The 21,588-nt window shown below is 38.3% G+C and overlaps 1 protein-coding gene across 4 annotated transcripts in view; it reads left to right on the top strand.

Annotated features, from left to right (window-relative positions):
* The window catches only part of ZWILCH (zwilch kinetochore protein), a 38,556-nt gene that overhangs the window by 2,472 nt on the left and 14,496 nt on the right, over nucleotides 1–21,588 (top strand). For 3 of the 4 annotated variants that reach the window (XR_003795925.1, XM_029238068.1, XM_029238069.1), the window contains exons 2-13: nucleotides 1,002–1,053; nucleotides 4,233–4,328; nucleotides 7,389–7,507; nucleotides 10,864–11,063; nucleotides 11,590–11,660; nucleotides 12,333–12,488; nucleotides 13,776–13,847; nucleotides 17,890–17,983; nucleotides 18,496–18,545; nucleotides 19,203–19,308; nucleotides 19,839–19,918; nucleotides 21,112–21,268. Coding sequence is in view for 3 of the 4 variants with exons in the window: in XM_029238068.1 (XP_029093901.1) it covers nucleotides 1,002–1,053; nucleotides 4,233–4,328; nucleotides 7,389–7,507; nucleotides 10,864–11,063; nucleotides 11,590–11,660; nucleotides 12,333–12,488; nucleotides 13,776–13,847; nucleotides 17,890–17,983; nucleotides 18,496–18,545; nucleotides 19,203–19,308; nucleotides 19,839–19,918; nucleotides 21,112–21,268 (1,253 nt within the window). In the remaining variant the exon portion in view is untranslated. Of the gene's footprint in view, nucleotides 1–1,001; nucleotides 1,054–4,232; nucleotides 4,329–7,388; nucleotides 7,508–10,800; nucleotides 11,064–11,589; nucleotides 11,661–12,332; nucleotides 12,489–13,775; nucleotides 13,848–17,889; nucleotides 17,984–18,495; nucleotides 18,546–19,202; nucleotides 19,309–19,838; nucleotides 19,919–21,111; nucleotides 21,269–21,588 lie in introns of those variants that run through there. The other variant, XM_029238070.1, reaches the window with a different exon arrangement.

Here is a 21,588-nt window from a genome sequence, read left to right on the forward strand (position 1 = left end):
CCAGTATCCTGTTTTTCTGCATCCTGAATTCCCCTCAGGGTGCACCAGGGTGGCTGCCGTGGCTGATGGTTTTATGGTGGGCAGCATTCGGTGTTTACCAGAATGGCAGGCAACTTTTTTGTCCACAGAGTGCCTGCCCATAATACACATACTGGTGACATGATTCTTGAATGATTGACTGAATAACATCCCTGAGTTATGCATACATAGAAGTTAAACTTCTTTAAGAATAAGTCACAATCTTTTCCAAAATGTGAGTCATAGTTTTTATTTCAGTGAGTTATAGAGTGGATCAAACAATAAATGGTATCCTGAAACCATTCTGTTGGGTTCCTTTAGGACTCTAAAAATTCTTTTCTTTCAGAGTGTAGGTCAGGCTGATGTGCATTTTGGTATGTTAATGGCTAACAGTTTACATGCTTTGGGATCAACTTTCTTGAATAAAATGATAATTATGAAGTATCTTAGAGTTTTATGCTTACATTTTAAAAAGGAAATGCTTTAGCATTATCATATTTACTAATTTTTTAGTGACAGCTCATGAAAACAGGGAGGATAGATGCTTCCATTTTAGCAATAGAAATCCAAGGCCTGGGACCCTTAAATAACTTCTCCATGGTTACCCGCTGATTCAGTGGCAGGTCAGAATCCAGTCATTTTTACTTCCCAAAAGTCATGTAGTAACTTACACTTTAATAGTAATTGGTACTGTGTTTTAAAAGTTACAAGAGTAGAGGTAAGCAACCTAATTTCCTGCTGCCTCTGAGAAGCAGTAGTACCCACTTTGGGGCAGCTGTCTATTAATCTCTATCACATCTCCTTTTTTTTCCTTGTTAACCTAATACTCTTTTTCTGCTTTTTTCTCCCTTCTCAACTATGCCTTAGGACTGCCATGAATACTTTGCATTTTGCTTTTCTCTTGGAGAAAGTAATGGCTATCTCCTGAGTTTAAATGACAGAATACTATAGCTCTATTTCTCACATGTGGTTCTGCATTTCAGGGAATTTGATGAAGAAAAGAAAGGAATCTGTAAAGATCCATTTATCTATGAGGTATGAACATTTTATTTGGTTTTTAAACAACTCAATCATCCTAAAATTTTGAGTTTTTATAAGTTGAGTTTACTGAAGTTAATTTACGTAGACTAAATTTCACCCTTTTAGAGTACAGTTCTATGAATTTTTACAAATGCATTTAGTCATATAACTACCCCCAAAATCAAGAACATTGCTATCACCTCCAAAAAATCCCCTCATGTCCCTTTATAGTCAACCGTTTCCCCTGTTCCCTGGCAGCTACTAATCTGTTTTATATCTCTGTTTTCTGTCTTCTGTATTGCCTTTTCCAGAATGTCATATAAATAAAACCATACAGTTTGTAGCCTTTTGGGTCAGGTTTCTCTCAATGAGTATGTAATGCATTTGAGATTCAACTGTGTTGTTGTGTGTATCAGTAGTTCATTCCTTTTTATTGTTGAGTAGTATTCCACTGTTTTGCCAGTTGATAGACACTTGGATTGTTTCCAGTTTTTGATAATTATGAATAAAGCTGCTATAAACATTCATGAATTTATTAAGTTTAAGCATATGCCAAGTGTTCCATAGGTAAACTCCCCATAGAACTTAATCTCTTAAAACAATTAGCAAACTAAAATTTATATCCTAAAAGACGAGCTGAGGAGAAATAGTCATAAATGGGCTAATATCCATGTGTGTAAAATATATAAAAAGCTCTTAAAATCAATAAGGAAAACAGACAATCATAATAGAAGAATAGGCAAAGGATACAAATAAGTAACCACAGAAAGAAAAATACAAATACTGTTGACCCTTGAACAACAAAGGGGTTAAGGGTGCTGGCCCTCTACAGTCAAAAATCTGATTATAACTTTATAGTGGACTCTCCCTATATGTGGTTCCTCCATATCCGAGGTTCTACATCTGTGGATTCAACCGACAGTGGGTCATGTAGTACTATAGCATTTACTGTTGAAAAAAATTTGTTTATAAGTGGACCCATACAGTTAAAACCTGTGTTCTTCAATGGCCAACTGTATAGTTATCTCTTACTATATGAATTCTCACTAACCAAACTCAAAAATCAAATATATCCAAGTAAATGTATTATTAATCCCTCCCTATCTGAATTATTACCAGTTGGTACCTATATTAGTTTCCTATGGCTGCTGTAACAATGTACTACACATTAGTTTTCTTAAAACATGAGAAATGTATTCTCTTACAGTTCTGGGGACTAGGAGTCTGAAATCAAGGTGTGAGCAGGGCTGTGTTCCAGCTGAAGTCTCTATGAAAGGATCCTTCCTTGCCTCCTCCTAGCTTCTGGTAGTTTCCAACAATCCTTGGTGTTTCCTGGCTTGTTGAAATACCTGCCTTTGTCAGCACATGGCATTCTCCCTGTGTGTCTATGTCTCTAAATCTCTCTCTCCTTGTTAATATACCAGTCATTGGGTTTAGGGCCACGCCCCCCCAACCTAGTTAATCTTCATCTTAATTTGATTACATTTGCAAAGATCCTATTTCCAAATAAGGTCACATTCAGAGGAATCAGAGGTTAGGACTTCAGCTTATCTTTTGGGAGGACTTAATTCTACCCACAACAGTACTTGATCAAGAACTTAGTAGATCAGAATAACAAAGCATCCTTTGCTCTCTGAACTTGGTATCTAAATGCTTCAATATCAAAACTAAGAAATAGGTTCAAATAGTGAGAGATATTTGTCAATAATAATAATATTAGAGGCTGTTCACTCTCATTAGTGATCAAATAAATGAAAATTAAAACAATAACAGAGGTAAAAATAAACAATGAAAATAATATGTTGACCTAAGTGATGGGAATGCAAATATGTGGGTATGACATATTTGAAAGGCAATTTGACAATATCAATGTGATTTTAGATATTCATCTTAAAGTACTTAAAGGATGTCCATTATCAATTGTTTGTTATAGCATATAACTTGAAAATACCCAAATGTTGAATAATATGGAATTATGTGATGGTAGATCCATGGTACTAGAGAGCCTAAGGACATTTAATGGCATGGAAAGAAGTTCATGATATGAAACCATTAGAATGTTCTGTTTATTTTTTAAGCAAAATCCTATTGAGTTATCAAAATAACAGATATATTTCTATTATTTTATTTTATTTATTTATTTATTATTTATTTATTTTGGCTGAGTTGGGTCTTTGTTGCTGCGCGCAGGCTTTCTCTAATTGTGGCGAGTGTGGGCTACTCTTCGCTGCAGAAGAGTAGCTTCTGCAGGGCTACTCTGCGCGGGCTTCTCACTGTGGTGGCTTCTCTTGTTGCGGAGCACAGGCTCTAGGCACGCAGGCTTCAGTAGTTGTGGCATGCGGGCTCAGTAGTTGTGGTTCGCAGGCTTAGGTGCTCTGTGGCCTGTGGGATCTTCCCCGACCAGGGATCGAACCTGTGTCCCCTACATTGGCAGGCAGATTCTTAACCACTGCACCACCAGGGAAGTCCCGATATGTTTCTCTTTAAATAGATTTATTTATATGTCTGGAAAAAGATCAGGCAAAATATACACCAAAAAGACTAATAATAGTAGTGACTACTCTGGCTAGTAGAATTATAGATCAGTTTTTAAAAATCTCTTTTAGCTACCTGTTTCCAAACTTTTCTACAATAAATGTTTATTGCAATTGGAATGAAGAAATATGCAGTTCCTATAAACTGATAAAGTTCTAAATTCCATAGTACAATCAGAAAAAAGGATAATATTTAGTGAAGAGCTAATTTTATGGTTCTTAACAGTAAATCCAATATGATTAGGGGAAGAGGATGTCAGCGTGATCCTAATTAAAAGGTCTTACAAGGCAGGGTGCTCTTTAGGTGGGCCTTGAAGCACATAGATAACAGATATAAGAGCTAGAATTTTTTTTTTTTTTTGCCCATGCCACAGCTTGCAGGGATCTTAGTTCTCCGACCAGGGATTGAACCCACGCCCTCGGCAGTGAAAGTGCAGAGTCGTAACCACTCAACCGCCAGAGAATTCCCCAGCTAGATTTTCTTAACATGAAAAACAACATGGACAAAGAATAAATGAAATTATATTTTGAAAACATTACGTCTTGTTCAAATTCTCTTTTCCAGTTACTTGCATAGAACTGGTCTTTATGTGTTTAAATATTTGTACATATATATGTGTGTATCTATAACATTGCTGGACCTTAATCCATTTTTAACAGACTGATGTTCAAGTGCAGTTGATCAGCAAAGGCCAACCAAACCCTTTGAAAAATATTCTAAATGAAAATGACACAGTATTCATCGTGGAAAAAGTGGTAAGTAGTGCTTGGGCTTTGTGGTTAATTCTTAACAGCCAAATTTGGTGTCTTGTGGATAATCTCAAATGTACACATTTTCTTGTCAGCATGTTAGTGACAGTGGATTCTAGTATCTTTTAGTAGTAAGTACAGTGCTGTCCAACAGAGAGATAATGTGAACCACATACGTAATTAAAAATTTTCTGGTAGCCTCATTGCAAAAAAAAGGTAATTAATTTTCATACTGTAAAATTGACTTTTTCTTTTGTTGTTGTGTGAATTTTTTTTTTTTTTTTTTTTTGCTGTACGCGGGCCTCTCACTGTTGTGGTCTCTCCCGTTGCGGAGCACAGGCTCCGGACGCGCAGGCTCAGCGGCCATGGCTCACGGGCCCAGCCGCTCCTCGGCATGTGGGATCTTCCCGGACCGGGGCACGAACCCGTGTCCCCTGCATCGGCAGGCGGACTCTCAACCACTGCGCCACCAGGGAAGCCCCAGTTGTGTGAATTTTAACACATATCTACAATCTGGTAATCACCATCATAATCAGAACACAAAACAGTTCCATCACCCCAAAAAACTCCCTCGTGCTATCCCTTTAAAATCATTCCCTCTATAAAATGGATAACCAATAAGAACTTGCTGTATAAAAAAATAAAGTAAAATTCAAAAATTCAAAAAAAAAATCATTCCCTCTTCTCCCTCACTGTAGCTTTATCTTCTTAAGAATGTCATGAATGGAATCATACAAAAGTGTGTAACCTTTTGAGTCTGGCTTCTTTCACTCAGTGTAATAATGCCTTTGAGATTCATTCAAGTTGTGTATTAATGGTTCATTTCTTTTAACTGCTGAGTAGTATTCTGTGGTATGGATGTACCACAGTTTCTTTACCCATTCATCCTTTGAAGGACATTTGGGTTGTTTTCAGTCTTCAACGATCACTAATAGAGCTACTATAATCATTTTTATACAGAATTTTATGTGAGCACAGTTTTCTTTACTGTAAATGGCTAGGAGTGGGATTGCTGGGTCTGAAATTATGTTTAATAATGCTTTTATTTAATCTAATTTATCTAATGTTATCATTTCAATACCTAATTCATATAAAAATCATTAATGAGATTTTAAGTTCTTTTTTCCATACTGCGTCTTCAAAATCTGGTATGTATTTTACACTTAAATCTCAATTTGATCTGGCCACATTTCAGTTGCTCAAAAGCCACATGTGGCTGGTGGGTGGCTACTGTTTTGAACAGCACAGCATAAGTAGCTATGACTTGTAAATTTCTACTTTAATTTTTGCTTGTTAAATGTAACAAGAGGGGACTTCTTATTTTTTGCATCACTTTATAATTACAGCCTTACTCTTTTGTGGGGTTTTTTTTTCTCTTTTTTTTTTTCAATTTTTGAATTTTATTTTACTTATTGTTCTTATTAGTTATCTATTTTATACATATTAGTGTATACATGTCAATCCCAATCTCCCAATTCATCCACTCCCCCAACCCCCGCCGCTTTCCCCGCTTGGTGTCCATACGTTTGTTCTCTACATGTGCATCTCTAGTTCTGCCCTGCACACGGCACCTTTGTGTTTGAAGTTCAGGAACTGTTTTGGCAGAGCAGTAACAGTGATGTTAACTGAGTGCTGATAATGCTGTCACATTACACAGTTGCTTTGGGGCCAGGACCCATTCTTGGGTATATTGTTTCCCGAAGTAGATAGGAACAGGATCTAATAGGGGAAAGTGGATGTTCCTTTAGAAGGAATATCTTTGTCTGCTTTAGGGCCCACATGCTGTCTGGACCAGGATTGAGATGAATGAACAGAGAGCTCTTTATTTTAAATACACACAGAAACTTCTTTCTGAGGAGGGGACATATTTATTGGTCTTTTGTACTAATGATGCTTATCAGTGGTGGACAGATGCTTGGAAAATAATTATAGGTGAATTATGTGGTTGAATTTAGACTTTGCCCATAGAAGGGAAAATGTTTGTTGAGCAAAAGCTGAAAAAATGAAGTTGGTCTGGTGAAGATGAGTTACCTGGGAAAAGGTAAAGGTGAGCAGAGGAATTTGTGGAAATTGGTCGGGCTACTAGTGAGGATGCAGCTTGGAGTTGTGAGGAGTTACCTGGCATTTTTGGTTGGGGAACAATTAAAATGGGCTTTATTTCTACAAAGATCAGTAGAGCTTAAAGCATGCGCTTTAGGTAGATGGATATTGAAAAGTAGAACGGAAGGAAAAATGACATTTCTTGGATACTTCTAGGAACTATTTGGAAACCCAGGCCTGGAAGGGAATAAAATCTGGAATCTGGCAGAAGAAATTCAAAGTTGAGGAAACATCTAGGTCAGATACCTATTAAGTATTGACTGCTAGAAGAGCTTAGTGGATAAGAACTTGAGTTTTGAAGTCAGACTACCTAGATTCAAATGTTAGTTTTGCCGCGCAGCAGCTGTGTTATTCTAGGCAAGCTATTCAGCCATTCACTAGCTCAGTTTTCCGGTCAATAAAACAGGGTTAATGATAGTATCTATCTCAGGGTTTTTATGAAAAATGAAAGAAAGCTTGCAACAGTACGGGTACATAGTACATGCTCAGGAAATGTTAATTCGTAAAATTATTGTTATTATTGGCAGAACTGAACTTTTTAACTACTTAAACACATGTATATCAGAAACACAAATGAGAGCTGATAGCCCTAAGAGGAATAGACTTAAGGAGTAAGGGCTGTGAACCTTCAAGTTTGTGGAGTGACAAAATCAGGGAGTCTTCCGTGGGTTTCCCTTGGTGTTTGTACATCATTTTGTACGTGGTAGAGCACTTCCTTTTCTGATGGTATCAGATACTTCCTTTATCAGTAGCAACTTAGATCAATATCTTTATAGGACAGTGGAAATGCTTCTGACGGTGGGATTTATTACTACCAAATTGATTTGTAGCTATGATTCTTGTCATAACCCAATCATTTTGTGCTTAAGCGTTTAGAAATCAGTATGTTATGTTCCAGCATAGTAAAGAGTTGACTGTTACCTTAAGTGTTCTTTTACCTGGTTAAATAATTAAACATTTTTAAAGCCTTTAGAAAAGGAAGAAACAAGTCATGTTGAAGAACTACAGTCTGAAGAAACTGCTATTTCTGATTTCTCTACTGGTGAAAATGTTGGACCACTTGCTTTACCAGTTGGGAGAGCCAGGTAAGTTTTTTCTTAGTGTAGGGGTGGAGGGTAGGATTTAAATAGAAGTGTTCTTATAAACATTGGGAAAAAAATATGTATCTAGCTAGATCCCTCCCTCTCTCCTTTCGCCTCCCCCTTGATGTGTATACTCAATTCTCTAAGGATAGCTCTACTTGACTGTCCCTTGACTGTACCATAGGTATCCCAAGCCTAACTAAGACGACTGCGGTGATCTTCCCTTTCTCCATTCCCCTATACTGTTTACTGTTGTTGCTTCGTAATTGTTTTCCTTATTTCTAATCTGGTTCCTTGCCAATCTTTTTTCCTCACTGCTGCCAGAGTGATCTTTATAAAATGAAAGCCTGATTGTATTGCTTCCCTGCTTAAAAATCCTTCAGTGGTTCTTTTGCCTCATGATAAAATCCAAATTCCTTATGAGTGACACATATGAGCCTTCAACATCCAATCCAGTGGTCCTCCATGAGGGGTGCCATACTCAGCAGGCAATTGGAAATATGTAGGGATACTTTTTGATTGTCACAGTGATTCAGGGGAGCTTTTGGCCTGGGCCATGGATGGTAAATGTCCTGCAATGCATGGGGCTCTCCTGTCCAACGAGGAATTATCCCACCCAGATGGCAGTAGTGCCCCTGTTAGAAACCCTACCGCCTCTGTCTGCTTTGCCAGTTTCACTACCCACCCCCCAACATATGACTTTCTGTCTGCCCGGCCTCCCTCAACTCCAAAACCAAGAAGTCTTTGCTGTCAAGGAGTCCTGGAGGATCCGGTTATATATATAACAATATTAGAGAATAAGGACCATAATAACAATATTCACAAAGTCACTTTCTTTCATGGTGGGTTTTTTTTTTTAATTAATTTATCTATTTTTGGCTGTTTTGGGTCTTCGTTGCTGCGCGCGGGCTTTCTCTAGTTGCAGAGAGCACGGGCTACCCTTAGTTGTGGTGCGCGGGCTTCTCAATGTGGTGGCTTCCCTTGTTGTGGAGCACGGGATCTAGGCACAAGGGCTTCAGTAGTTGTGGCACGCGGGCTCAGTAGTTGTGGCTCACGGGCATAGTTGCTCCGTGGCATGTGGGATCTTCCCGGACCAGGGCTCTAACCCGTGTCCCCTGCATTGTCAGGCGGATTCTTAACCATTGCACCACCAGGGAAGCCCCCATGGTGGGGTTTTTTTGTTTTGTTTTGCTGTGTAGAAGCTTTTAAAATCTTTTGTAGTTAATCAGTCTTTTCTTTCTTGGCTTCTTGATTTTAAGTCATGTTTGGCCTGTTTTGCTTTTCTGTCCCGTAACTTGAACATTATTTATTTGCATTGTTTTCTCCAGCCAGTGTTTGTTTGGATTTATCCATAGGCTTATCATTTCTTTGCTCTCCATTTCTTCTTGCATTTCAGACCTTCCTTCTAGGATTATTGTATTTCTTTATTGAAGTACAATCCCTTAGAAATGCCTTTTCTGAACATCTGTTGGTAATAAATTTAGCTTTCATCTCTTTGAAAAAAAATTTTAAGCCGTATTTTTGGTAACTTTTAATTCTGATACACTCAAATTTACAGAAAAATTAAAAGAATAGTTCAGGAACTTCTGTGTACCCTTAACCAGATTGACCATTATTTACATTTTGCTGTCTCTGCTTTGTGATTCTGTCACTTGTTCCTCCTCCTCTGCTCCTGCCCACTCCCCCATCTGTATAACAAACACGTGTCACACACACACAGTTTTTTAAATGAGATATTAACGGTATGTTGGAGACATCATGCTCCTTCACCCCTAAATACTTCACTATGTATTTCCTAGAATCTAGTACATTCTCTTATATAACCACAGAACAGTCATCAAAATCTGGAAATTTAACATTGTTACAATATTACCATCTAATCCACAGACTATATTCAAATTTCCTTAAGTGTTCCATGACTAATGACCTCAAGCATCTTTTCATATATTTATTGGCTTCTACTTTCTCCCACCCCCCAGGTTTACTGAGATATAATTGACATATTCTGTTATTTCTTTTGCTTAATCTCACAGCCTACTTCCACTCCCAATGACCGTCTATCACATATTGAACTCCCTGCTTGTAGTAGCTACACTTTGTCTTTTTTTTTTTTTTTTGCGGTACGGGGGCCTCTCACTGTTGTGGCCTCTCCCGTTGCAGAGCACGGGCTCCAGACGCGCAGGCTCAGCGGCCATGGCTCACGGGCCCAGCCGCTCCGCGGCATGTGGGATCTTTCCGGACCAGGGCACGAACCCACGTCCCCTGAATCGGCAGGCGGACTCTCAACCACTGCACCACCAGGGAAGCCCACTTTGTCATTTTTTTTTTTGTCACTTCTTGATCTGCCTCGTGTACCCTGCTCCCACTTCTTCACTTGGTGAAACTTTTATGTATTTTGCCACTTAATTTCCAGATTTTTGTTTCTGGGATTCTGTGATATTGTGATGTATAATAAGAAACATATTTGGTCTTTGTCTGCTGTTCCTGGCACCCAACTCCTGAAACCTTTGGAATTTTCTAGGTGTGGAGAACTATAAAGGTGTCTTTTTTTATGTTAATGAGGTGACTTTTGAACCCCACACCAGGTAACCTAAGAATGGGGGCTGCTTGCCAGGGGAACCAAGCATGTGACTGGACGGTTGGAACTTTGAGTCCCACCCAACCTCTGGGGGGGAGAGGGGCTGGAGGTTAAGTTCAGTCACCAGTGGCCAGTGATTTAATCAATTGTGACTATGTAATGAAACCTCCATAAAAACCCAAAAGGAGAGGGTTTGGAGAGCTTCTGGGTTGGTGAACACACGGAGGTGCTGGGAGAGTAGCTTGCTAGGAGAGGCCGTGGAAGCTCTATGCCCTTTTCCTCATACTTTTCCCTTTGCATCTCTTCCATCTGGCTGTTTCTGAGTTCTACGCTTTTATAATAAACTGGTAATCTAGCAAGTAAAATGTTTCTCTGAGTTCTTTGAGCAGCCCTAGCATGTTAATTTAACCCAAGGAGGGGGTTGTTGGGACCTGCGATCTATAGACACACAGATGACAACCTTGACTTGGAATTTGGCAATTGGAAGTTGGGGGGAGGCAGTCTTGTAGGACTGAGGCTTTAACCTGTGGGAGCTGATGCTATCTTTGGGTAGATAGTGTCAGAATTGAGTTGAATTGTAGGATACCGAGCTGGTGTCAGAATTGCTTGGTGTAAGGAAAAACCCCACACATTGGCATTGGGTATAAAATCTTAGGTGGTGATCAGAAGTGGGATCAGAGTCAGAATCGTAGCTACTGTTCATGATATCTTTGGAAAAGAAAACTTTTGACTGATTGACAGTCTCTACGTCTAATTTATTCTTCCTACTGTTGTTTCCAAGGCAGTTAATTGGACTTTACACCATGGCTCACAATCCTAATATGACCCATTTGAAGATTAATCGGCCAGTTACTGCCCTTCCTCCCCTTTGGGTAAGGTGTGATGGTTCAGATCCTGAAGGTACCTGTTGGCTGGGAGCTGAGCTTATCATAACCAATAACATCATCACAGGAATTGTCTTGTGCATGGTCACCTGTAAAGGTGAGAGCTCACTTCTCTTACTTTTGTGGGTGTGTGTGTATATATTTATTTGTATAGTTATTGCTTTGTGGTCTTTACTGAAACTTGATATTGTTAAGAGGGAAGTGCACACAGTGGAACTTGTGTTAGCCACCATGAATCTACTGCAATGTGTAACTTGCAGCATGTAGGAGATAGCCCAGAAACAGATTTCCAGAAGTCCGAACAGAAGTTTATGGCTGTTTTATTTGGGTTTCATTTCATTTATATGTGTGTATTTTTGGAAGTTTTCATTGGAGGATAAAAAAGTTGAATATAATTCCAATTTCATAGTGGGCCTTTAATTATACTTTTGGTAGTATTATTGACCTCTGTTCCACTTTCCTTCTTTTAAAAACATTTCATCTGTGATTTAAAATTTAATTTCAACAATCATTAGTGTTAAGTTGTGATACCCTCAGAATTTGAGGGATTATAATTTTCTAGTTCTAATGATGTAATTTTGAATTGTACATGTAAAGTATTTTCTTTCTTTCATGTCCTATAGCTGATAAAAATTATTCTGTAAATCTTGAAGACCTCAAAAATTCACACAAGAAAAGACATCACTTGTCTACTGTAAGTATTTCTCTTCTATTCATATTATTTTCTTCAAACTGCTACCAATCTGCCTTCCTAGTGTAAAGGTTTTTTCACTCCTAATATGACTAGATATTTTTCTGTAGTATCAAAATGTTTATTTTCATATCAACTAATGACTGAAAATATATGCCTTGCCTTTTAGCTAATCTTTGTGATGAAAAAGAATTGTCATATTTTTCCATTTGGGATAAAAGCATGGCACTTTTTTTTTTAACATATTTTATTTATTTATTTTATAAATTTATTTATTTATTTATTTTTGGCTGCGTTGGGTCTTCGTTGCTGTGCGTGGGCTTTCTCTAGTTGTGGCGAGCAGGGGTTACTCTTCATTATGGTGCGCAGCCTTCTCATTGCGGTGGCTTCTCTTGTTGTGGAGCATAGGCTCTAGGGCTCACGGGCTTCAGTAGTTGTGGTATGTGGGCTCAGTAGTTGTGGCTCACAGACTTAGTTGCTCCATGGCATATGAGATCTTCCCGGACTAGGGCTTGATCCCGTGTCCCCTGCATTGGCAGGTGGATTCTTAACCACTGTACCACCAGGGAAGTCCTCGACACTTTTTCTTTTGGGAAAAGAGTCAAAGTCATTTTGATAATGGGCCTTTGGCCTTGTGAAAGCATAGCTAATGGTCTGCTGGATGCACTCTTTCAGTTAACAGCCAGCGGCTTTGCCCAGTATGAGCTCTTTAAGTCCACGGCCTTGGATGATACAGTTGCTGCCTCACAAACTACGATCACTTTGGATATTTCCTGGAGTCCTGTGGATGAGATTCTTCAAATCCCTCCACTCTCTTCAACTGCAACTCTGGTAGGAGCAAACCCTTCTTTCTGTTGCGTTTACTCAGTGTGGATTTACTTTGAACTTGCCTGTTGCTAGTGCTCCATGCTTCCAGCCCAGCCCCAGGCTTAGCTCTCCCTGGGCATCTCTGAAAGGCTCAGCTTGCCCCTGAAGTCTCACCAGAGCAGCCAGTGGAGGTTTTGCCAGGTGATCTGATCTATCAGTTATCCACAGTACTGCGATTATGATTAATAAAGTCTCTTGAGTGGGAACTCAAACGGAATCATCACAGTGACTTACAGTCTCTGCTTTTCTTAAAGGAGTGCATATATTGGCAACACATCAAGAGTCATTATTCTATTCAGACCTTTCACCCTATATTTACATTTCTAGAATCTCTCTTAAGAAATTAATCAGAATTGGTAACAAAAATATATGGACAAAGATACTCAGTGCAGTCACATAGCTGTGTTTAGAAAATATTAAAAACAAAACCTGAATAGTCAGTAGGAAAATGATTTAAATAGGTTTTCATGATGAAATAGTGTATATATATTTTTAAAATCATGATTTAAAGTATCTTTAATAATGAGAGAAAATGCTTATTATTAAGGGAAAAAAAAAAAGACCCAAAAAGTACAAAATTATATGTACAGTAGGATCTCAACTATGGTTTTTAAAAATGTGTACACAAAGGCCTGTATAGTGTTACAAGTGGTTTCCTCAGAGTGGTGGCTCATGGATAATTATATTTTTAGCGCTTTTCTTTTCCTGCAATAGGAATTTACGTACTGGCATTTACTATTTTCTTCTCTTTCAAACCATCCCCCCCGCGTTTTCTTTTTTAAGGATTTAGGTTTATAAAACTTTGACCTCTGGCTAAGACAGCACACTGTAGATTTAACACTTAGAAGTCTAATGAGCATATTTATTGGGGGAAGGAGTGTGTTGTTTTTAGTGTGTGGTAATGCTAAGTTTGTCACCGAGTCTTGAGATGTATTTATTTATATTTCTACTCCTTGTCCTTTTGGAAATTCAGTGGGACGGAGTAGGAGAGCATGTGTTCCATGTAGCTGCAGTTGTGGTATAGAGAGGGGTTCTGGTGGCCTGAATTTAGGGTACTGTATTGGGATGGGCAGGGCCTATGGTATCCCTGGGGAAGGTGTTCTAAATGCAGTATTGACCTACTTTTTCAATTCACTAGTGCTTCATGAAATATATTTTTAAATGTGTGGGTAGTTTGAAATGCAAATAACTGTGACCCTGATGCAAAGAAGATGGGATTACCAGTGAAAACTGACTCTGGGAACTTTTTAGAATATTAAGGTGGAATTGGGAGAGCCCAGAGGTCCTCTGAATCATCTTCACAGACAACTGAAATTTCTCCTTGTGAGTATCCTTCTAGAATTTGTAACTTGTATTAAATCTCATGTTTTCATCAAAATGTTTGCTAGTGTCATTGTTATTTAGTTTTGTGTTCTTCAAAATTTGTTCCAAATGTTATGTGCTTGGCAATTGGGGCAGCGTTACTGTGTGGTAATTGTCCTTGCAGTTAAAGGGAACATTCATCAGTTAGTAGTTAATGGGTAACAGTTCTTTTGCCTTTTCTACGAAGTATTTGAGTTTTATTCATATGATGGATTCCCCTCTTTCCGGGTGAGTCAGTTGCCAGTTAATTCCAAATGTGTGTATAATCTGCTTGTTACTAACTGGGATTTTGATTGATGCTGAAGATTAATGAGCATGTGTTTTTATGTTTCAGTAGTTTAAGCTCCACTCTACAAATTCCATCTCAGGGGTGTGGGGTGGGCGCTCATTTTGTTTATTTATGTGTTTATTTATTTACTTTTGGCTGCATCGGGTCTTAGTTGCGACATGCGGGATCTTTCCTTATGGCTCCTCTCTAGTTGAGGTGGGCGGGCTTAGTTGCCCCGTGGCATGTGGGATCTTAGTTCATTGGAAGGCGGATTCTTAACCACTGGACCACCAGGGAAGTCCTGGTGGGGCGTTGGGGGGAGTCATTTTAATGCAGTAGAAATTCCAAATGTCTTAGCTTGGCGTACAAAGCCAGTTATATCCAGTCACTGCCCTACTTACTTCTTTTTTCTTTTCTTTTTTTTAACAGCTTTATTGAGATACAAATTACATTCCATAAAATTCACTCGTTTTAAGTATACAATTCAATAGTTTTTAGTATACTGACAGAGTTGTACAACCATGACCATATTTAATTTTAGGGTATTTTCATCACCCAAAAAAGAAACCCCATACCCATTAGCAGAAACCTCCCACCCCTGCCAGCCCCTGGCAGCCACTAATCTACTTTCTGTAATACTTTGTTCCTTTTTATTACTGAATAACATTCCAATGTGCATATGTACTACATTTTTGTTTATCCGTTCATCAGTTGATATATGTTTTGGTTGTTTCTACTTTTCGGCTATTTATGAATAATGCTGCCATGAATAGTCGTGTATAAGTTTTTATGTGACATATGTTTACACATCTCTTGGGTGGAGTTGCTGGGTCATATGGTAACTCTATGTTTAACCTCTTGAGGAACTGCCAAACTATCTTTTCCAAAGTGGCTGAATCATTTTACATTCCCACCAGCAGTGTATGAGGGTTCCATTTTCTCCATATCTTTGCCAGTGCTTGATACTGTCTTTTTTATTGTTGTTACAGCCATCCTAGTGGGGGTGAAGTGGTATCTCATTATGGTTTGTTTATGAGGTTTTTTTGTTTTGTTTCTTGGGGCCGTGCCGCTAGGCATGCGGGATCTTAGTTCCCCAACTAGGGATTGAACTGGTGCCCCCTGCAGTAGAAGCATGGAGTCTTAACTACTGGACCGCCAGGGAAGTCCCTCATTATGGTTTTGATTTGCATTTCCATGATGGCTAATAACATTGAGCATCTTTTCATGTTCTTATTGGCTCCTACTTATTTCTTTAGCTTAATCTCACTCCCTACTTTGCCATACTGAGCTCCCTGCTTGTAGCAACTCCAGTCCCATCACACTGTCACTTTCTGGTGTGTGTGTGTGTGTGTGTGTGTGTGTGTGTGTGTGTGTGTGTGTTGTTCTGCCTAGTGTGCCCTTCTTCCACCTCTTTGCTGGGTTAGCTGTCTGTGACATCGTCACCTCAGATGATTGCCCTGATCCCCCAGAATAGCTTATGCTGCCTGTGCTTCGTGCTGCTGTAGAACCTTACGCACCCCCCTTGTCAGACGGTTTATCAAACAGTAATTTATTGACTTCTCTGTCTCCCCTACTAGGCTTGAGTGCCAAGTACCCCATTGTGCCTTCAGCTTCTAGCACAGTACCAGGTGTTTTTCATACTTTTACCTCCTCTCATTATTTCCCCATTTGTAAAAAACTTGGTACTTTTTCTACCTTTCTCACCTTTCTTCTTTCTTGAGAGCTCCTCTTTCAGGACCCTTCCTGTGGGCTTCCGTCATACTTCTACCTTCCTGTTGCTGCCCTCCTTTCTCCACCCCGGCATAGAGCTTGTCCATTTAGTGATTTGACTAATGCCTTTACGAGGGAACTCCAGACTCCCATCTTTAAGCTGCTACCACTTCTGATCTTTCCCACTTCCATCAAATTAGTTCCCATTTGAGTAGAGGGCTCTTCCCTCCAATTCAGTATGTCCAAAATGAAACTTGAAATCTCCAGACTAGATCCCCTTAATAAGCCCCCCATTTATTTCTGCGATTTCATCATTCCTTCAGTTTCACAGGCTAGAAACCCTGTCTTTTACTTTAGTAAGAAGTATCTCTAGTTACTGCCACAGCTAGAAGCTGCCACTCTACTGTGTGCCCAGCATGTGGTGCTAGATGGTTCGGTTATTTTGCCTGAGGTGTCAGCAACTGGTAAGTGGAAGGGCTGGTTTAAAACTCATTCGAATACATGTCTGTCTGTCGGACTTGAAAGTCCATTCTTTGTTATAATCTCCCTTAGAAATTCACAGACTCTTAGATGTGCACGTGGCCATCGTCTCTCCAAGTTCAATCCCCTGTATTTTTATAAATAAGTAGGATTTTTTTCTTTTCTTCTATTCCTTATATATTTCTGTCTGTCTGTCTCTCTCTTTCTGTCGAACGTACTGTTTGTTTTTTGTTTTTTTCGCTTTGAGGTATCTCACTGTGCCCATCTTAGTTAAAGCCCTTATTACCTCCCTTCTGGACCACTCTAATGATCCTTCATTGTTCTCAACAGGGACACACACTCTGGGCATCTTGGCCAGGATCATTCTTTGTGGTTTGGGACCATTTTACACATTGCAAGATGTGTAGCATCCTTGGCCCCCACCAAACTAAATGCTCAAAGTGCTCCTGTACACACAGTCACTGTGACGCCAAAATTTATCTTCACGTTTTTCCAAAGACTCCCTGGGATAGAGGATGATCTCACTCTTATTGAGGAACACTGTACTTTCTTTTTTCCTTAGACTCTATCCTGAGTATTTCTGACGGGAGAATTCTTAGCTGCTTGATCATGTCATTTTCCTGTCAAAAAATCAACAATGGCTGTTGTCTTCCAAATGAAATAAAAAATCTTTTTAAGTTTTAAGACCACTATTTCTGTCTAATCCCTATTCCTTGTACTCTTATTTGCCGCTGTTTCCTGGGTGTTTTCGCCACCCTTGGCGGAAGCATCCCACCTTCTTCATCTTATCCCCTGCTCTGTAGCCAATGGTTCCTGCATTTGAGTTGAGCTAATGTTTCACATCGTTCCTCTGGCCATTCCAGCCTATCTTGACCTCGACCTCTTTCCTTAGTTCAGTTTAGATATTGTAGGTATAGGCATACACATTCATGGTATTTTTATGTAAACTTCCACTCAGTCTCACATTTTTGTTCCCCAGTTATTTCGTCTGTATTATCGGTCCTTCTTAACCAAAATTAGAAGTGTCTTCAAGGCAGGCTCATAGGTCTTGAATCCTTTATAGCACCTATGCACACATAATGAGAGTTCAGAATACCATCTTTAGCATAAGACTGCTGGATATATGTACTGGCACTGTCAGTTACTGTGTGACCTTAAGCAAGTTAATTAACCTCTTAGTCTCAGTAAAATGGGAGTGCTAGTAGTATCTGCCTCATAGGGTTTTTGTGAGGATTAAATAACATACTGCATATGAAACATTTAGAACAGTTCCTGGCATCTCATTAAACATTGAAGAATTCAAGGTACTAGGAATTCCCTGGCAGTCCAGTGATTAGGACTCCACACTCTCACTGCCGAGGGCCTGGGTTTGATCCCTGGTCAGAGAATTAAAATCCCATAAGCCACGTGGTATGGCCAAGTAAAAACGAAAAAAAAAGTGTGTATATATATATACGAATATTATTACTAAATACATTTTACTGATTAAACTGTGTTTTTTGCTAACAAGTTTTTTGGGTTTGTTTTTTTTTTAATCTCTCACAGGTTTTAGCTGATGGTTTGAGGACTGGTGTAACTGAATGGCCTGAGTCTCTGGAAACAAAATCTGCTGTTGAACTTGTGCAGGAATTTCTGAATGGTGTTTGTTTTCCTAACTCATGCTTGTTTTTTGTTTACTTTCCTTAACTGGGTATTTAAGCTTGCTATATTTAAATGTAAATTGTCTTTTTATGCTTGATATTCTTTTTGGTTGGGATATATCTAAAGCTATGAGGTCTGTCATGGTGAGAGGTGCAGCTTCCATTCTGAATTGCTAACTGTAAAGGTCTCAGTGATTTTAAGAATTAATAATACTTATTTAATTTACATTTTATATACTGCAATCATATTTGAGATTGTAACCTTTGAGCACCTACCATGTGCTTGACATTGTGTGTCAGGGTCTTTCATTGTATCTTAGTTCATCTTTACACCCCTACCTAGTGGGTATCTATTTTGACCTCCATTGGAGAGTTAAGTAATTTGCTAAAATACCTGGTTATACTTCTACTATCCTCATTTGCCATTTGAAAATAGGATTAGGATGGAAATAATTTGGAATGAAGGAAAATAAATAAAATCCAGAGTTAATAAGCTTTTGCCACTTTCTAGACTTAAATAAGCTGGATGAATTTGGTGATTCTACGAAAAAAACCACAGAGGTAAGTGATTATTATCGGAAATGCACACTGAAAGAGCTTGTAAAATTTGGTTGTACTGTTGTCTTTCACGTCATACAATCTCAGATGGATCTGCTACAGCCAAGGTAGCATTTTGAGAGTAGTTTTTTGTTGGTCTTTAATGTCAGCACTAGTGATTATTTTCCTTGAGAACCGATGAATATTTTTAAAGAGAACTAGTACATATTTATTATTAATCACTTAACTGCAGAGAAATGGAAACGAATATGTTACTATACTGTGGGGTGATATTATTATAGTATATTAATGTTATGAGATGGCATGTTAATATGCCACAGGTGGTACCATTAAATTGCACTTAATATGTTGTCATTTGACAAATAGGAAAATTGAGACAAAGGTAATTTAATTAAATATTTTTCCATGGGAGGAAAGTTGAATGCTTGTTTTTAGGCATCAGAGTTTAAAAACAATTTTAGAGGTCCCGTTTTTCACTGTCTATTTATTTGTATCTCCTCATTAGTGGATGAAATTGTAGAAGATGCATTCACGTCTCTCTTTGCATGTGTTCATGACCCCACCTTTTCTCAGAGTAGCATTTGAAAGCTTATTGGCCTTCAACTGTTGCACTTTTTAAAAAATAAACTGAGTATTCTCTGACACTCACTTCTTTTCCAGACAGTGAAACATGACTCTGCTGCAGTTGATCGGTCCATGGAGTGTCTTCTCACAGTACGGGGTGATCTCGATTTTGCTGAGCAGCTGTGGTGCAAAATGAGTAGTAGTAGGTGTCCATCAGGATTGTGAAATAAAAATTTTCCTGTTATTTCTTAGGTTTACTTTTAAGTCTTTTGAAAATAATGCAGCGTGTACTGCTAGTCTTGTGTGGACATCTGGTTCCTGTTTTATCAAACTCATTTCTAATAATGCATTGGCACATTTTACTCAAGAATTTTCTTAAGACAAGGCAATTCGTAGAACCTGTTCTTTTCTCTTGCCGGAAGTATAAGACCTAGGTGGTTTTTATGCTGTATTTATATGAGCCAAAACATATACCTTAGTGAAATTATAATTATTAGGAAAAGATATTCCATAATATTGTACTAAGTATGTTATTTTATGGCAATGGGTTTAATTTCTTTCTTTAAAAATGCTTTTTTTGGGGGGAGGGGGGCTTTAATTTCTTTCCCCCTTCCCCATCCATAAAGTTCAGATACTTGTCTTCCACTTCATTTGTGTATCCTTAAAATGAATGACATATTTGATCTGCAGAAATAACCATGAAAGTAATGTTAGACTGACTTGCTTTCCAAGGTGTGGTTTCTTACCAAGACTTGGTGAAGTGTTTCACGTTGATCATCCAGAGTCTACAGCGTGGTGATATACAGCCATGGGTAGGTTTAGTAGTGTGTGTGAGAACCTTTTCTCAGCAGCATAGCAAACTGGTTAAGGACATAAGCTCTGGAGCAGACTGCCTGAGTTTGAATTCTAGCTCTGCCACTTTGTAGCTGTGTAAACTTGGACAGGTTCCTTAATTCATGTGAAGCACTTAGCACCTAGTTCATAGTTAAGTGCACAGTATTTGTAAGCTACTAATATTGTCGTTACTGTTGCTATGAATGATTGTTCTCATATACTACTTATGAGAGTACAAATTGGAACACTCTCTAAAAAGCAGTTATGATAATGTATTGAGATCCTCGAAATGTAGCCATCCTAAGGCCATACACAGGAATATGTATCAAGATTTTATGTATCATGATAGTCATTACAGCCTCATTTACAGTAGCAAAAATTGTAAATGACCTGAATTTTCACTATTAATGGAATGCCTAAGTAAATAATGATATAGCCACATAATGGCACATGTAATAGTTGCTACAGATGATGTGGAGAAATGCTTACAGTGTTCAGTAAAAAGAAAGGATTATACACTATTGTATAAAAAATATAAATTTTGGAGAGAAAAACCCGGAAACAAATACACTAAAATATGATAGTCAACCTCTGGTGGTAGGGTTACAAATGAGTTTCTCAAACTGCATTATACATTTCTGTACTTCATGGATTTTCCATAATGAATTTGTGGTTTTATAATGAAGAAAAATCTAAGGTAAAAGCTAGAAGCAAAAAGATTCTTCATCTAATAGGAATTATTTTAAATAATACAACTGCCAATTCACGACAATGACAGAAACTTTCCGAGGTGTGAACGGAGATACACTCCAGAGCAGAAGCATGCAAACCCTACCCCTATTTGGCATTAGTCATTCTATGCATTTTAGTCTTGCCCATCGAATTTTTCTCTTGAGAGTTTCTGTGTTTGTGAGATATTTACAAGTATATCGCTACCATGTACAACAAGTGCAAAGTGAAAATAGTATTAAAAAAAAAAAGAAAATGCAGAAGATTGTGTTGGAAATTAGAGATAATAGGAGGACAGTAATGAGAAAATGTCAAATATTTTAGGTGATGAAAAACATAAGGTTATAATATAAGTTTTAGCTTTTAGCTAATGCAGTTTGTTTCTCTTTTCCTTACTGGACTATTTATATTTGTGGCTTTATAAACTTTTCCCAATTTCTAGCTTCATAGTGGGAGTAACAGTTTACTAAGTAAGCTCATTCATCAGTCTTACTATGGAACCATGGACACGGTTTCTCTCAGTGGGATTGTTCCAGTTCAGATGCTTTTGGAAATTGGTTTGGATAAACTGAAGAAAGATTATATCTGTTTTTTCATAGGTAAGGCCATTTCCCAGCTCAAAAAATTAAAAGCTGCATCACAAAAAATTAAAAGCTACATAGGTATTCTCAGATTTTATCTTTGTACTTGTCCCTAATTGTTTGTAGTCCTGGCTTTGCCCCTGGTTCACTGTGAGACAAGCACTCCCATTTTTTGAGCCTTAGTTTCCTGCTCGATAAAGATATATTAAAGTTAGCTATAGTTTTTGTTTGTCTTTAATTCAAATGTTTTGAGATTCTTTGAGGTTAATGTAGTAAATAAAAAACGCTTTTTATTTTAATACCCATTACTTGGTTGTTTTTATTAGGGGCAAACTGTG

This window comes from Monodon monoceros, unplaced genomic scaffold (assembly GCF_005190385.1).
Source record: "Monodon monoceros isolate NGI ecotype Baffin Bay Population unplaced genomic scaffold, NGI_Narwhal_1 Super_Scaffold_21, whole genome shotgun sequence".
Classification (NCBI taxonomy): Eukaryota; Metazoa; Chordata; class Mammalia; order Artiodactyla; family Monodontidae; genus Monodon; species Monodon monoceros.